The sequence below is a fragment of the Staurois parvus genome, unplaced genomic scaffold (assembly GCF_062004578.1).
Source record: "Staurois parvus isolate SC_StPar_1 unplaced genomic scaffold, SC_StPar_1.0 ptg000289l, whole genome shotgun sequence".
NCBI classification, from domain to species: Eukaryota; Metazoa; Chordata; class Amphibia; order Anura; family Ranidae; genus Staurois; species Staurois parvus.
Window position 1 is genome coordinate 1,252,633 of NW_028318085.1, and position 17,845 is coordinate 1,270,477.

At 44.3% G+C, this 17,845-nt stretch overlaps 1 protein-coding gene across 2 annotated transcripts in view; it reads right to left on the reverse strand.

Annotated features, from left to right (window-relative positions):
• Positions 1–17,165, reverse strand: part of RBBP6 (RB binding protein 6, ubiquitin ligase) — a 75,033-nt gene extending 57,868 nt beyond the window's left edge. For both annotated transcript variants that reach the window (XM_089682425.1, XM_089682424.1), the window contains exon 1: positions 16,362–17,165. In XM_089682425.1, the coding sequence (XP_089538551.1) occupies positions 16,362–16,527 (166 nt within the window). In that variant the 5' untranslated portion in view covers positions 16,528–17,165. The remainder of the gene's footprint in view (positions 1–16,361) is intronic.
• Positions 17,166–17,845: the final 680 nt, after the last annotated feature.

Here is a 17,845-nt window from a genome sequence, read left to right on the forward strand (position 1 = left end):
ATTCATCCCCCCTATAGTAATTCATCCCCCCTATAGTAATTCATCCCCCATATAGTAATTCACCCCCCATATAGTAATTCACCCCCCACTATAGTAATTCACCCCCCACTATAGTAATTCATCCCCCCCTATAGTAATTCATCCCCCCCTATAGTAATTCATCCCCCATATAGTAATTCATCCCCCCTATAGTAATTCATCCCCCATATAGTGTCAATTCACTTACCTTTGCTCCGCGCGTTCCTCTCGCTGTGTTCCCGCGCCGTTCTGGTCTTTAGACTGGTCTGGACTGTGAGAGGAGAGGAGTTCGTCATGCTGCCCCGCCTACATTCTGGCTGCCCCGCCTACATCCTGACAGCCAATGTTTTCCAGCGGGCGCCCGGCACACAGAAGAGCTGCATTAAAAGAGCCGCGGCTTGCCGACCCTATTGCCTGTCACCTGGTGGGCAGTGTGCTCCGGAGCCGCAGGAAAGGTGAAAAAGAGCCGCATGCGGCTCCGGAGCCGCGGGTTGCCGACACCCGCCCTAGGGATTCCCTTAATTTGCAGGAATTTTCTCTCCACTTTCCTGTTTTGGCTATGGGACAGGAAGTGAAGGGAATTCTCCACAATGGGACACAGATGGCAAAAAATTAACTGACAGGGGTTATGACCTTCCCTTACTCCACCCCGCCAAAAAAAAAAAGTTTTGCCCATTGTTCCACCATAGATATAAAATTCACACAAAACCTAACAGATGGTTCCATCAGTTCATTTTGAAGAACAAAAGTCTAAATGTAACCGATATAAAGTTTGATTGACAAAACAACTCGAAAAACGTTGGATAGATTAGTTGGAAGTACGATAGTCTCTAGGAATGCATTGAGAAGCCCTAGGAAACTTTTTTCCAAAAGCGATTGGAGCCCATTCATGAAACTGTCTAATGAAACTTCAGTCTTACTTTAAAGTGTTACTAAACCCCGGACCCTGCCTCAACTATATCTGGTCTCCCCGGACCCTGCCTCCACTATATCTGGTCTCCCCGGACCCTGCCTCCACTATATCTGGTCTCCCCGGACCCTGCCTCCACTATATCTGGTCTCCCCGGACCCTGCCTCCACTATATCTGGTCTCCCCGGACCCTGCCTCCACTATATCTGGTCTCCCCGGACCCTGCCTCCACTATATCTGGTCTCCCCGGACCCTGCCTCCACTATATCTGGTCTCCCCGGACCCTGCCTCCACTATATCTGGTCTCCCCGGACCCTGCATTCACTATATCTGGTCTCCCCGGACCCTGCCTCCACTATATCTGGTCTCCCCGGACCCTGCCTCCACTATATCTGGTCTCCCCGGACCCTGCCTCCACTATATCTGGTCTCCCCGGACCCTGCCTCCACTATATCTGGTGTCCCACAGTACACAAAACATGGAAGTGCAATTATTTTAGTAAATAAAACTGCTAAATACCTTTTCTCATCAGCAGTTAGAGCAGTCTTGTGACTTCTATCAGTGTCCAGTCCAGCACTAGCTAAAGCTTGTAGAAGTTTTCTTTCTGCTCTAGGACGTTGCAAAACCCCTGACCTGTCTAGACAGTGCTGATTGGCCCTGTGCTAATCCCATGCACTCTCCACAAAAAAAAAACCCTCTAGTAATACACAAACTGGGCATGTGCAAATGCCTATGGTTCACTCTGTCATATCAGGAGATAAGAGTTGGTCCCTTGAGAAAGGGGAAGAACAGAGAAGACAGGATCAAACAGCCTTTTTTACACAATGCAGAGGATTAACCCCTTAGGTTCCACAGTGAGTATAACCAGCATGCTTTACTGCATATACAGACTGATTTTACTGTTGTGGGTTTAGTAACACTAATGATTTCAATAAAACGAGCACAAACTAAGGTTTTGTGTTAAGGGCGAGGAAAAAAAATAAAATTGCGGCTGAGCAGCACTTTTGCCTTCTGCCAAACGCCCCCATTCCCACCTTAAGCTGCAATAGGCAGTGGACGGGGATGTTCACATGCCTGCCGCTGGTGCAATGCTTCACACCAGCTGTAAGGTTCACCCAACATGGGGGGCAAGCCCACTGAATGCTACACATTCAACTAAACGAGGAAGGGCAAAAACAGGCAGTGAGCAGGCACTGCATCACTTATTCAGCACGTCAGTATCCTTTGGAACGCAAACCAAACGGATCGGACTTCAAAAGGCAAGGGGATTAAGAAAAGTCTAACTCTACGGTAACGGAAAAGAGATTTAGGGTTGAAACAATCATAAGTAACAGTGTTCTAATGAAATAACAGACAGATGCTAGATGGGTACATATGAACTGTAGTTTTAGCAATAAAAAGTTTCTGAAAGTAAATCACACCTGAAGGATATAATAGAGGTCTATAGCAAAGTGCAGCTAACCCGCAGGTATGCTGCAGTGTGGGTAAACCGCAGCACCTCAGTGTGAAAGCAGCCTTATACTTTTATGCCCTGTGTATTGCTTCACACTGACCTGAAGATCTCTTCTTTCCTGCTGCTGGCCCCACTCTGGAGACTGCTAGCCGGGATAAGAGGTGGAGTGCAGTTGGTATCACTACACATGGGACAGGAGCCGGCACTACAGAGGAGGCATCAACTTGAGGCTTTTGCTCCCTGCTACAGCTCCAAATGTAGCATGCAGTGTGCTACACCCGCACTGCAGTGAAACCAAAGCACATCAGTGTGAAAGCAGCCTTGCAGGGTGCTCAGAACAGTAAGGGTTCATTTTCATTTCGGGGGTGGAATAACCCCATAGTTAACGCGTTTTTACCACCCCCACACTATAGTTGCAGTGGTCAGGGGTGTACACGTCGCAGCAGGAGTTATACACCCTGTCATGGTTGGTGGGTGCAGCACCTGCCAAACAGGACTCACTCAATGAGGCAGCTCTGAAAAGTGCCCTGCTACCTTGTACAGTACAGCAAAGAGGGGGGGTCAGAGCACGTAGCGTTGTGTTTTCACCATTTGCTTTCATCCCTTGGACCCTGCAGAAGCATGCAGTTGCAGGGCGCTTACTGAGTGGCCCCGTTTACATGAATGGGTTGCAATTAGCAGGCGGAAGCACCCAAAAGCAAAAGGGGGTTCTATTCCTGCTGCGGCACGTGTACACCTTTGGCTGATGCCACAGCAGCTAAAGGGGGTAGGAATTGGGAGTGGTAAAACCCTGACTCAACCAAAGTGATTTAACCCACCCCACCAAACAAGCCTCAAGGGTGCCTCTAAGGGCGCATAAGTGCAGTAGGCTCTTGCTGTTCCTCTGAAAAGTGATCTGAGTGTGTTTGATAGGTAATGAGGAGATATGTTGCCTCTTCGCAACCCGATTTAAACCCATGATTGGCAATTGTGACACGGTATTATGGAAATTAGAGGTTTAAATTGGTGTGAGGAAGCAACACTGTCCAGTGATCTTTGACTTCTCCCATGTTGTTTAGGGAGATCGCTAACCCTTTAAGGTTGCCTACCTCTGCTCTATGCTCTATATTGAGCATTTCATTTTAATTGCCCCTTTCACTGTTGCAGTTTTGAAAACAGCACTTTGCATGCTGGACCACTGAAAATTAACTGGTAGCGTCAGATAGTCAAAGTGAAAATAACACAAACTGCCCACTGAATGTAATTGTACATACTACATTCTTTCTTTGCAATTTATGAGATACCAAGATATAGGTAGAAATGCTTAAGCTACACTTGTCGTGTCAAATGCCCTTCACGCCACTGGCTGCAACACAAGCTATGCTGTTCGGCAGCCCATTCAAAATGAATGAGCTGCCAATGCATGAAAATTACATTGTTGTGTTGGGGTATAGACACACAAAGAAACTCTACAATGCAACACATGACTACAAGGTGTTGTGGGAACATGGATAAAACACAACTCATGTGTTGTACAGGACATGTAACAATGCTGTACTGTGTGTGTGTGTTTGTGTGGGGGGGGGGGGGGGGGAACATAACAAATCGATATCTCCAGAACTGGGGTCCATTCAACAATATTTGGGCGACAGATTAATATGTAAATGGACCCTTTAGCATAATGTAAAAAGTCATCATATATTGCATCGCAAACTGACCCCACTGTGTCCTTCAACAAAACAAAGAAAAATGTGAGAGTGTTTACTCACAGAAACCAGATGATTGTCTATCCTATATTGTAAGCTCCAAAGAGCAGGGCCCCCGATCCCCTCATGTTTTGCATTGTATTGGTATTGTTCTGTCACATGTTCTGTCCCCCTTTGTAATGTACAGCGCTGAGCGAACTACGAATACTGTATAATAATAATAATATTGCAAAAAGGTAACAGACTTAAAGTGGTTCTAAAGGCTCAAGGTTTTTTTTAACCTTCAAGCATTCTATGCGTGAATGTAAAAAACCTTCTCTGTGCAGCAGCCCCCTTCATACGCACCTGAGCACTCTCTTGATCTAGCAATACGCACTGGAGTCTCTGCTATCCTGGGACTCCCTCTACTCATTGGCTGAGACAGAAATAGCAGCCACTGGCTCCCACTGCTATCAATCACAGCCAGTGAGCCAATGAGAAGAGAGGGTACGGGGCCAAGCTGCTGCTCCATGTGTGAATGGAAACACGGAGCAGCAGGTGTCCCCTTAGCAAGCTGGTTGCTGTGAAGGCCCCCGACAGGAGGGAGGGGCCAGGAAAACTGATGAGGGACCCGATAAGAGGTGGATCCGGGCTGCTCTGTGTAAAACCACTGCACACAGCAGGTAAGTATAGACCAAAAAAAAAGCCCTTTAGAATCATTTTAATTCTGATTTTGTCTGTTTTGCACCAATCTGTGTAACTAAATAGAGCAGTAAGGAACATTTGTATGGATGTAGGCTTCAATACCAAGTCAGTTGTATGGATGTAGGCTTCAATACCAAGTCAGTTGTATGGATGTAGGCTTCAATACCAAGTCAGTTGTATGGATGTAGGCTTCAATACCAAGTCTACAACCAAAGCTGTAATGACTATTTGTAAGCTACCAGAGCTTCTGAAAATGCTAGACACAGAAGACATGCATTTCAGCCGGTCACCCCTAAACACACAGGGCCCTAAATGCCAGTACTACTCGGGACAGTGTTTGGCCCTGTTCAACCACAGGTTGCCTGCAGAGGGGCTGAATGCTGCCCCTCTTCCTTACTGGGTACACTGCAGCTGAATTGACCCCTAAATGTTAGGATTTACCATTTTTCTCTGTAACAATGATTACTACAGTGGCAACATAGTCGACACTCTCCCCCCCCAGAAAAAAAAAAAAAATTTCTGCCAGTATATCAGGGATACGCAACCTTAAAAAGGTAGAGATCTACATGAACAACATGAGAAGTCAAAGCTCACCAGGCATTAGGTCACCTCCCCACACCCGATTTAAACCTCTAATTGCCATTCTACCGTGTCACAATCACGAGCATTGTACAGCAATCGTGGGTTTAAATCTAGTGGTGAAAAGGCAACATATCACCTCCTCACCACCTGTCAAACACACGTGGATCGCTTTTCAAAGGAGCAGCAGTGCCTGCTGCACATGTGAACGATCCCTTAGTTACATTCGGCATAGTCACCTGTAGGGGATGGAGGACAGGTACAACCTCTGACAAACATAGCTGTACTCACACAAGCAAAACAGGTTTATGATTAAGCCAATTTAGGCTTTAAGTCGTCATTTATGATCCACACTCATGAAATCTCACCGCTGCATGAATCATTCCAAATAACAAGAAACTGTCAACAGGAAAGAACAGATAAAAGTTTGGGTGTAACCACTTCCAAATTAAACAAATACTCAAACAAACACTAAAAAAAAAAAAAAATCAATTCAGAATTGAGCTAAATTAACTAGCGGTGCACCAAAATGAAAATTCTGGACCAAATGTGTGTGTGTGTGTGTATAACAAAAAAAAAAAAAAAAAAAGAAAAAAAAAAGGACAGCAAATAAAATATATAAAATTTTAAAACTTAGGTGTTTTTGCACAGAAGTCAATGGGATGTCATTTTTTTTTACTGAAGTCAATGGGACGTAATATTTCACTGAAGTCAATGGGATGTAAATTTTTTTTTTTTTACTGAAGTCAATCGGACGTAATATTTCACTGAAGTCAATGGGATGCAATTTTGCATCACTAACATTAACTACTTTGCCTACAGGTCCAATTCTCACATATATGTAAAAGCTTTTGATAGAAATTAACTTAGAACCCCCAAAGCATTACATTTTTTAAGCAGAGGTCCTAGAGAATAAATTGACGTTGCAATTTTTGTCACATGGTATTTGTACAACGGATTTTCAAATGCAATTTAAAAAAAAAAAAAAAAAATACACTTTACTGAATTTTAGTGAACACAATACCCAATTGTTTTGTAAAATATAAAAAGTCGATCTTACGCCGAGCAAGTAGATACTTAAAATATCATGCTTTAAAATTGTGGAACGGTGCCAAACTACGGTACCTAAAAATCTCAATAAGTTACACTTTAAAGTGTTTCTAAACCCAGGACCCTACAATCACTATCTGGTCTCCCACAGTACACATACAATAGAAATGCAATTATTTTAGTAAATATAAACTGCTAAATACCTTTTCTCATTAGCAGTATATAGCAGTCTTGTGACTTCTATCAGTGTCCAGCTGAGCACTGGTTAAAGCTTGTAGGAGTTTTCATTTTCCTCCGACTGTCCGATGAGGCCACATAACTCGACCTCGTCTGGACAGTGCTCACTGGCCCTGTGCTGATCACATGCATTCTCCCAATGAAAGAAAAAAAAAAAGCTCCATAGTCATATGCACTAAACTGAGCATGCACAGAGTGACTCCTAGATCTCTGTACTATCAGATGGATTGGGGACATTAGAAGAGGAAGATCAGAGACGAAAGGATCAAACAGCCTTTTTACACAATGCAGAGGATTAACCCCTTAGGTTCCACAGTGAGTATAACAAGCATGCTTTCCTGCATATACAGACTGATTTTAGTAACACTTTAAAAGCCTTCACAAGTTTAGTTACACAGGAGGTCTGGTGCTACAATTATTGCCCTCGCTCCAATGTTTGCGACAATGCGATCACTGTTTACATATGTGTGCAGGACTTGCGTATGTGTTCACAACTGTACATGAGCACAGGCGCTTTAAATTTTTGTTTTTATTTTAATAAAACACTTTTTCCACTCTAGTTTTTTCTTTTGACCAACTTTATTGCTATCACAAGGGGAGATAAACATTCCTTGTGATAGCATTAGCCTTGACAGGTACTCTTTATGGAGAGATCGGAGGTATATTAACCACTTCCCGACCGGCCGTTGTATATAAACGGCCGGACGGTGGCACTGCAGGGTCGGGTGGCCGTCTATAAATGGCCTCCCTGCCCCCTGCTTGTGCGCGTTCCCTGGGAGCGCGCAGCACCGCGATCCGGTGCCCGCTGTGTCCTCCGGACACAGTGAAACACTGATCGTCGGGCGGGACCTCTGGACGAGGTCCCGATCATGTGATCACTGATTGGCCAATCAGTGATCACATGCAAAGTAGTAAGCAAGATGTCACTTGTGACATCATTGCTTACTATGTGTGAAATCTGTGAATGATCACAGAGGTCACATGGTACAAGGCTATTCACAAAAGCCTTGTACCATGTGACAAGCTGTGACCAATCACAGCTCACTCTGTATTTCTCAATGAGTGCAGGAATGCACACAGAGAGAAAGAGAAATGATTGCTTTTACATCCTATGAGTGTAAAATCAATCAGTGTAAAAAAAAAAAAAATCTTTATCACCCCTCACAAGTAGTACAGTGTCACCATGGTGACACTGTACTGCTAGGGTGACAGTATGTAAAAATAAATAAATAAATAAAAAATAATAATATAAAAAAATAAAATAAAATGTAAAAAAAAATGTTTAAAAATTATAATTTATGCTTATAAACTAATTTGGATTTTTTTTTTTTTTACTAAAAAGATAATGGAATAAATTTTGGCTAAGATTTATGATGAAATATTATTTATTTGCAAAATTTTATAAAAAAAACACTTTTTTAAAAAATATTTGGACATTTCATTTACATAGCAAAAAAAATACAAATCCCAGTGGTGAATAAATACCACCAAAATAAAGCTTTATCTATCTAAAAAAAATGGTAAAAAATTAATTTGGGTACAGTGTTGCATGACCGCGCAATTGTCATTCAAAGTGTGATAGCGCTAAATGCTGAAAATTGCCCTGGTCAGGAAGGGGGTAAAAGTGTCCGGTCTGGAAGTGGTTAAGACCCCATATCACTGCTCTGGCCTGCAAAACATCTGATTACACCTAAATAGGTTTGAGGAGATGTGCGCACAAGCTGGTAAACAAAAGACCAAACACAGAAGTGGCGAAATCCTCACTGCTTCCGTTTTCTGATCTCACAGAGGGAGAAAGAACGTCCGTTCTTCACTCTGTTTAGTACACAGGATGCCACCAGTTGGAGCGGTCTCAAACTCCCCAATTGCATGGCAGAGCCAGGAAAAGTAGTAGCAGGAGCACCCCTTTACGCCACCCATAGAAGTGATTGAGTGGCTATATAGCCTGACACCCTTTGGTCATAGGGACAGAAGGTTGTGAAGCGAAAACAAAGAGCGCAGCAACCATGCGCATTACCTCAGTAAGCCAAAATGTATTAAATTACAGAATAATACTCACGAACACTGAAGTATATCATGCTCTGATGAAGAAGGTTCGTCCTTCGAAACTCGTCAGCTGTTCCGAGTGTCCACTCCTCAGATGGACTCGCGCAGGCTGCTTTTATCCTTAGTCCCTTTGAGGACTTACATGCATGATATACTTCAGTGTTCGTGAGTATTATTCTGTAATTATTAAATTTTGACTTACTGAGGTAGTGCGCAAGGTTGGTGCGCTGTTTGTTTTCGCTTCACAGTATTGGTCAGGCTTCCCCAGCCTTGTTTGGAGCTGCACAACTCCATCTGCACTGGTGGTAGAAACTTCCAAGTCCTGTCTCCATCTACCTACCCGTGTTGGGTCATAGAGCGAAAGAGAGTTTGTTTTCCTTCTATAGGGACAGAAGGAAAAATCTCCCCAGCGTGTATATACACAGCAGTAAACTCCTTTCCATGACAGATTCTACAATAAATATTGTAGAATAACGGTCCTAGTGTGGACACAATTTTTTTATATATTTTTATTTAAAACATTCTGTCACTGGATGACTGAAGCTTAGTTGGAGAACCTTCAGTCGCTGGCCTTAGCTCTATATAGCAATAAAATCATGACAGAGGAACTTTTTCCTAAATATGCCATGTTGGGAAGAATATATTTGAGAAAAAAAAAATGGAGTTGTAGTTGTCTAAACAGCATCACACACTCCAGATCTTATAAAAAGCCAAATAAGGCCAACATAGATATGTGATCAACACCCAAAACTAACAGACCATGCAAGTGCATTGTGTATGAATACCATAGCTGCAAGTCATAAGCAGGTCTTTTATTGAAAGCAATGATAGATCTGATCAAGGAAATCCAATTCATTTAAAGCCAACATTTAATTCAAAAAGGTTCTACATGGGTTTCCTCCAGGTACTCTGCTTTCCTCCCACACTCCAAAAGACATGCTGGAGGGTTAATTGGTTCCTAATTTGGCCCTTGTATGTGTGAATGTAAATTAGGGACCTTAGCTTGTACACCCCTTGAGGATTAGGGACTGATGTAAATGTACAACATATATGTAAAAAGCGCTGCGTAAATTGAAGGTGCTATATAAGTACCTGAAATAAATACATTTTAAGTTTAAATCCCAACCACGGCACCACCTGCCTGGGGTGTGTATGTTCTCCCTATGTCTGTGTGGGTTTCTTCTGAGTATTCTGGTTTCCTCCCACACTACAAAGACATGCTGGTAGGTGAATTGGATCCTGTATAAATTGTCCCTAGTATGTGTATGTATGAATGTGAGTTAGGGACCTTAGATTGTACACCCCTTGAGGGTTAGGGACTGATGTGAATGTAATATATATATATATATATATATATTTTGCTGCGTAAATTGACGTCGCTATAAAAATACCTGAAATAAATTAATTTTATGCAGTGTCCTGCTTGGGAGATATCATTTCACCTCCCTGGAGATGCAACAGGAAAAGTGAGTGGAATATCCATATTAGGCAGGTATCAAACGTGTCCCCATTGGAGGATTACTCTTTACCTTGTCTTGCTCCCATGACAACACTGAAAAACTGGATTTCCCTTTTAAGTCTCAGCAACAAAGATCGCCAGAGCACAGACAGGTAAATCTCCCGGTTAGCGACACAGACAGGACTTAAAACCTGACAAAGCATCTAACCCAGTCTAACCCATTCCTACTCTATATGAAAAAAACAAAAACCAAATCCCTGCCTTTACATATGCCAATATCTCTATACATGCATAGATATGCTTATACAATCAAATACCCATAAACTGAGAAGAAAATAAAAAGCCACCATCCAAAAACACCACCCAAACAATTTAATGATCTCAGTCAATTCTGAATGCCACGCTGATTGGCTGTAGTGGAATTTTGGCAATCCATTCTGATCAATCTAATATCTATGTGTAAGAGAACTGATCGCAGTTCAGCGGTCTAATCAAAAAGGTGATTTTTATTTTCTTAAAAAGGGGGGTCTTGGATAGAGTGATTAGGGTTTAAAACCTCTGGTTGGGTGTTGCCGTCTCTGCCCCCATTAAGGAGACTTGCCCTTTTTGTACTGGGGATAGTTTACACTGGGAATAAAAGTAAAGAAGAATCTACACTTCTGAGTGCCAGAACAGAAAGAGTAAATACGTCGGGAACATCTGTTCTGCTGATGTGGGAAGTCCCTCGCTTTGAAAAGATTGAGTCTCACTTCCTGCTTAACCAGGGCACACCATCTGACAGAGGTTGTAAAATGTCTCTACTGTAACAAAAATGTAAAACACTCTGGCTTTTGATATACATTTAGCCTGGGTTTACACTGTAGTGGGTGCGCGAATGTATGTAAATTATACTCGTTCCAGCTCGTTCAGGTGCCCACAGCAAAAAAGTGCATTTTCAGATATGTGAAACCGCAGGTTGCCAAAGCACCAAGCAGCCAAGTTTTAAAAGTCAGACTTTTTGCCAGCATTTCCTGCAGGTAGAGCAGCCCGTTCAAATTCAAATGGTCTGCTGTGCCTGTACAAACTGCCCCACCCACAACAATGTGAACCTGGCCTAAAAGGTGGCCTTGAACCCTCTGTTTTAAAGTATTCGCCTACAAAAAGGCAACTTACAGCAGCAACAGTTTCAGAATATTTCCTCAATCTTATCTCTTATGCAGGCCATAGACGAATTGTCGGCCGATAAACGAAAAATCGGTCAGCCCCGTTGCTGATGCTGCCACCAATGTCCACGAAAAACGGCCTGGCCCCACTAACGGCGTGAATATCGGCCGATTTGTTGTGCTGCCGAAAATTCGGCCAATAAACAACCCGTCTATGGCCTGCATAACTCTCTACGGATCTACCCTGCTAGTTTGAACTTTTGGTCAGGGAACCATGCACTGTAGAATACATGACTGCTCACGTCACCAGTACATAATCCCACTGATAGCTCACTTCATGTGAGCCCATGTCCTAGGCCCACTCATGTCAGGTTTACATACAGTCAACTCTTCCCCTTTGCTTAAACAACGCATGCACACTGGAACGCACACATTTGTGATTGAAGCTCAGGTGTTGCAGCTAATTGGCACAGTAGCTCTTCAGCGGTTCATGTCAGGTTTACATTAGATTCAGGACAGGATCAGCTCAGGACTTTATCCTGTTCACACATATGTGGATTAGAAATGGTTCACATAGCCTGTAATCTGAACCTGAACCTAAAGGCACTGCTCAGAAATCATACGATTCTTTTTCAAACCGCACTGAACCTGCATCACCAGTGCACCATCACCATAGGAAGCAATGTTATTTCATGTGTCATGGGGATCGGATACGGTTCAAACCGCATCCAATCCGCATATATGTGAACCTGCACCAAGACAATAGAGCGACCCTCTAGACAAATGGAGAACAGAGAATCTTCTAAGGCAGAATGCAAACAAGTGACAGCTTGCAGGCAGAAAACAAAAATCAAAACGTGGTTAAAGTGGTTGTAAACCCTTACATATACCCAAGTGTAATGACTGGCCTCAGGTGATACACAAATTAAAGAAATCCTCCTACATAAATTGTACCTATCTGCAGTCTTTTCATCAGCCATACAAAGTACAGAATTTTGTGGGGGGTGGAGAACTGATGTTACACTTTGCAGAGCTCAGTGAGGAGAGCTCTGAGAGCTAATTGGAGGGAAGAGAGACACCCCCTCCACACAGCACAGAGGAACTGAGCTGAGGCTGTCAATCTGCTGGAGGGGGACACCATTTTTCTTTTGGTGTCAGGAAAATGTGTCAGAAGTGATTCATGCTGACAGTACAGGAATTGAGACAAGTACACACTATAAATATGCTTTGTTCATATTTCACATCTGAAGTTTACAACCACTTTAAGCCAAGCAGTACATTGCTATTACAATTCACATTGAGGGTTTAACAATTGAGGTTTTTTTTTTTAAAAAGCAGAGCTCTGAAACCATTTAGAATTCTTTTCAATTCTCTAAACCTCTCTCCAAATTTACCAAATAAAGAACACCTTGTACTCATTGAAAAACACATTTTCTGAATGGAGAAGCTGCTAAGCGAGCAAACCCATATCACTGTACAAAAAGGGAAGAGCAGCACCTGCAAAAATCAAAGCTCGCTCTGCACGTTCGTACACAAGCAAGCTTGCTCGCTCTGTATATTCGTACATAACATAAGTAAGCTCACTCTGTATATCCGTACATAAGTAAGCTCACTCTGTATATCCGTACATAAGTTAGCTCACTCTGTATATCCGTACATAAGCTAGCTCACTCTGTATATCCGTACATAAGTAAGCTCACTCTGTATATTCGTACATAAGTAAGCTCACTCTGTATATCCGTACATAAGTTAGCTCACTCTGTATATCCGTACATAAGTAAGCTCACTCTGTATATTCGTACATAAGCTAGCTCACTCTGTATATCCGTACATAAGTAAGCTCACTCTGTATATCCGTACATAAGTAAGCTCACTCTGTATATTCGTACATAAGTAAGCTCACTCTGTATATCCGTACATAAGTAAGCTCACTCTGTATATTCGTACATAAGTAAGCTCACTCTGTATATCCGTACATAAGTAAGCTCACTCTGTATATCCGTACATAAGTAAGCTCACTCTGTATATCCGTACATAAGTAAGCTCACTCTGTATATCCGTACATAAGTAAGCTCACTCTGTATATTCGTACATAAGTAAGCTCACTCTGTATATTCTTACATAAGACTGATAGCATCCCCAGCAGTCCTGCACATATAAGGCACCAATCATCAGCGAGGACTAAGCTGGGCCAATCTTACCTATCAATATTTTTCCCTGGAGTTAAGCGATAAAAGCTGAACTCGGGTATATTTTTAACTGCAGTTACATTAGTCTAAACACAAGTATATAACATACATGAGGAACTGTTGTAGAAGTTGGCTCTCACTGTAGTAGTCAGCGCTACTACAGTGAACACCTGTGTCGGGTGCAGAGTGACTGCTCCGCCGCACAATGACCGAGGGCGGGTCGGGGGGGTGGTTGCTTACTCAGGACTGCCACCATTGACAAGATAATTTGTATATTTTCAGCGAGTACAAGGTGTTCTCTAATTGAACAAGGTGATGTCACAATCTGAGCTTGTCCAATTCAGAGAATACCTCAGCCCTGGCTCACACCGGTGTGACTTGTCATACTATTTGGAAGTGTCAGATCACATGACGAGTCACACTCGCCAGCAATGGAACCGCTCGAATTGTCGGAGTTGCTGCGATTTTGAAAACAGTTCCTGCACTATTTCTGCCGATTTCAGGTGTGACTTGATTTGATATCTGTGTATGAAGTCACACCTGAAATCGCACTGGTCTTCTGCACTGAAATCGCACTGCTGATTTCAATGTGTGAACCAGGGTTTATAGTCATTTTAAAACACACAAAACATTCTGTGAATAGCAGGGATGCCAAGTGACCCCCTGTGGTTACTATGCAGTCGGGCAAGGGACCTAGAAGACTGCAGCTATAGAAGGCATTTTTTTTTTTTTTCAGTTATTGCAAAGCGATCTCTGATTGGATGATATGGAGATGGTGACAACCCCACCCTGCCTCTCCTTCTCATCCAATCAGAGAATACCTTGCATTCCGTGATAAAAAATGAAAAGCCTTCACCATACCGGGCAAGCAATCCCTGACCACTACTCTGCTTCCCTGCAAACATGAGATATGCATACCTATACGACCCCCAAGCTGGTACCTATGCAAATAAAAATCACTGCAAAGTGCAAACAACAAAACCACATTCATCATCAAATATTTTACAAACAACAACAACCAAAACTACTTGTAGCCAAATCGATCACACCTATGGCCAACCTTTACATCCAATTTTTACCTGATGGGCACCATAAAGTGGTTGTAAACCATCACCTTGCAACACAACCCGTTCAGGTTAAAAACAGAAAAGAAAGGCAAAAAAAGTGTATGGATTTAAAAAAGATTAAAAAAAAAAAACCACTTTTCCATTTTCTATAAAGCGATCACATACCCTCTGCTCTCAGCCACATAACAGCTAAGGGAGGAGAAACAGCAGCACACCAATCTGCGCAGTGAATGGCTGTGCAAAGTGGGCACGTCTGATCATTGGAGGTGAGCAGGCTGTTTTCCCAGCACAGCTATAGAACTGACCACACCGTGCTCTCACGCCTAGTGCGGTCAGTTTTTACTAGGAAACCAGAGGGCCCGGCAGGAACACCCAGGGATTCACACAAAGGAAGCAAAACTGACCACGCTGCGCTCTCACGCCTAGTGTGGTCAGTTTTTACTAGGAAAGCAGAGGGCCCGGCAGGAACACCCGGGAATTCACACAAAGAAAGCAGGATAGTTTTTCATACAAGCACATGGTACGTATCAGGAATAGGAAATGTCGGGTTGACATTCTTACCCCCCCAACAATCCGTGTTAAACGATTTACCTTCTTACATCTATGCGTTGGAAACCCTCACCTTGCAAAACAACCCGTTCATTTTAAAACAGAAAAGACAAAACGTGTATGGATTTTATAAAAAAATAGAAACAAAAAAGCCACACTTTTCCCATTTTCTATAAAGCGATCACAGACCCTCTGCTCTCCGCCACATAACAGCGAAGGGAGGAGAAACAGCAGCACACCGATCTTCCCAGTGAATGGCTGTGCAAAGTGGGCATGTCAGCAGACGACTGATCATTGGAGGTCAGCAGGCTGTTTTCCCAGCACAGCTATAGAACTGACCACGCTACGCTCTCACGCACAGTGTGGTCAGTTTTTACTAGGAAAGCAGAGGGCCCGGCAGGAACACCCGGGGATTCACACAAAGGAAGCAGGATAGTTTTTCGTACAAGCACATGGTACAGCAGGCACATAATAGGAAATGTTGGGTTGACATTCTTACAACCCCCAACAATCTGTGCCAAACGATTTACCTTCCTGTGTCAGTGTGTTGGAAATCCTCACCTTGCAAAACAACCCGTTCTTTTTAAAACAGAAAAGGCAAAACTTGTATGGAAAAAAAAAACAAACAAAAAAAAAAAAACCACACACCTTTCCATTTCCTATAAAGCGATCATATGCCCACTGTTCTCAGCCGCATAACAGCGAAGGGAGGAGAAACAGCAGCACACCCGATCCTCCCAGGGAATGGCTGTGCAAAGAGGGCAAGTCAGCAGACGTCTGATCATTGGAGGCGAGCAGGCTGTTTTCCCAGCACAGCTATAGAACTGACCACACCATACTCTCAAGTCTAGTGTGGTCAGTTTTTACTAGGAAAGCAGAGGGCCCAGCAGGAACACCCGGGGATTCACACAAAGGAAGAAGAACTGCCCACGCTGCGCTCTCACGTCTAGTATAGTCAGTTTTTAACTAGGAAAGCAGGAGGAACACCCAGGGATTCACACAAAGGAAGCAGAACTGACCACGCTGCTCTCTCACTCCTAGTGTGGTCAGTTTTCACTAGGAAAGCAGAGGGCCCTGCAGGAACACCCGGGGATTCACACAAAGGAAGCAGAACTGACCACGCTGCGCTCTCACGCCTAGTATGGTCAGTTTTTACTAGGAAAGCAGCAGGAACACCCGGGGTTTCATACAAAGAAAGCAGGAAGGTTTTTCATACAAGCACATGGTACGTATCAGGAAATGTTGGGTTGACATTCTTACAACCCCCCCAACAACCCGTGTCGGACGATTTACCTTCTTGCGTCTGTGCGTTGGTGATCTGCAGGTCGCAGTCGGCCGCCTTCAGCCTCTCCCGCCCCATGATCTGCTTCTTGAGGTCGGCCAGGGAGATGTGCAGCCCATCGAAGGTGACGGTGTCGTAGTTGAGCTTGGAGGAAAACTTATAATGCACGCAGGACATGTTAACAATTGTCAGGTATTGGCAGAGCTAGGGAGAGAAGACCTCACACAGGCAGCACGCACGGCTCGCACACACTCACACACACAGACAGGGGGCGCTCAGGCACACAGTCCCAGGGGGTGAAGGAGGGGGGTGGTGGTGGGAAATGCTGAGGACACAACACCAGGAGCCATGGGGCGTCCTCCCTCCCACACAGTCCGTCCGCAACAGTCCCAATGAGTCCCACACACAGAGCTCCGCTGAGGACAGTCCCTCCGCGTACAGTCCGCTCGTTGTCGGCTCAGTCCGTAGTCTATAGCACCCCAAAGCAGTCCTCACGGGTCCCCGCTCAGTCCGTAATGTCCTCCAGGCGCCGGCGTCCTCGCTTGTCACCACCTCAGACAATGGCGGGCTGCGGCCTAGTCTCCCAGGTCCGGAGGCTCCCGCCCCCTCAGCGCTTGAGGTAAACCAGTCCCCTCCGTCCTTCCACGGATGCCAAAGCCAACGAGAAGAAGAACCACACCGGGTCCGCGGCCGCTCCCCGCCGCCTTCTTTCTTCTCCACAAACCGAACAGCCAACACACGGTCGTCGTCCGCTCTCGTCTCCTCTTCACGGGGCTTCCAGTCAGATCTGCGAGGGCCACGTATTGCGTCAACACGCACTCACGAGGCACACGCACGGGGCGGAGATGGTTGGAGGGGCGGTACGGTGCGAACACGTGGGAAGGAAGAGGCGGTACGCCGTGCATGCGAAAGGAGGATGCAACCAGTAGGGGCCATGTTGAGAGTGGGAAAAGGGGATGTTTGCCAATTTGCCCTACACATTGATATAACGGACCTACCTATGGCCTTACTGGTTTCGAAATATCTCATTCTCTGCAGAACAATAGGGAGAACCTCCCTTCACACCTGTTTCAGATATTTAATGCCCCCCTCCACAATCTTTATTGAGCATGCTCAGAGAATGAACAAAGACCAATAACCAGAAACAAGCAGATAATGACCTTGTATTGTGTGCTACTGATGAAGTATGGAAGAGGATGTAAGGGGGCACGCTGGAGGCACTAAGTACCCTTTACATCCTTCAGAGTTCCCCCTTACATCCCCCAAGAGTTCTCCCTAGTGTCTCTAGAGCGCCCCTTCACACCCTCCAGAGTTCCCCCGTACATCCCCCCAAGAGTTCTCCCTAGTGTCTCTAGAGTGCCCCCTTACATCCCCCAAGAGTTCTCCCTAGTGTCCCTAGAGTGCCCCTTCACACACTCCAGAGTGCCTCCTTACATCCTCCAAGAGTTTTCCCAAGTGCCTCCCGATTTACCCCTTAAATCCTCCAAGGTGTCCC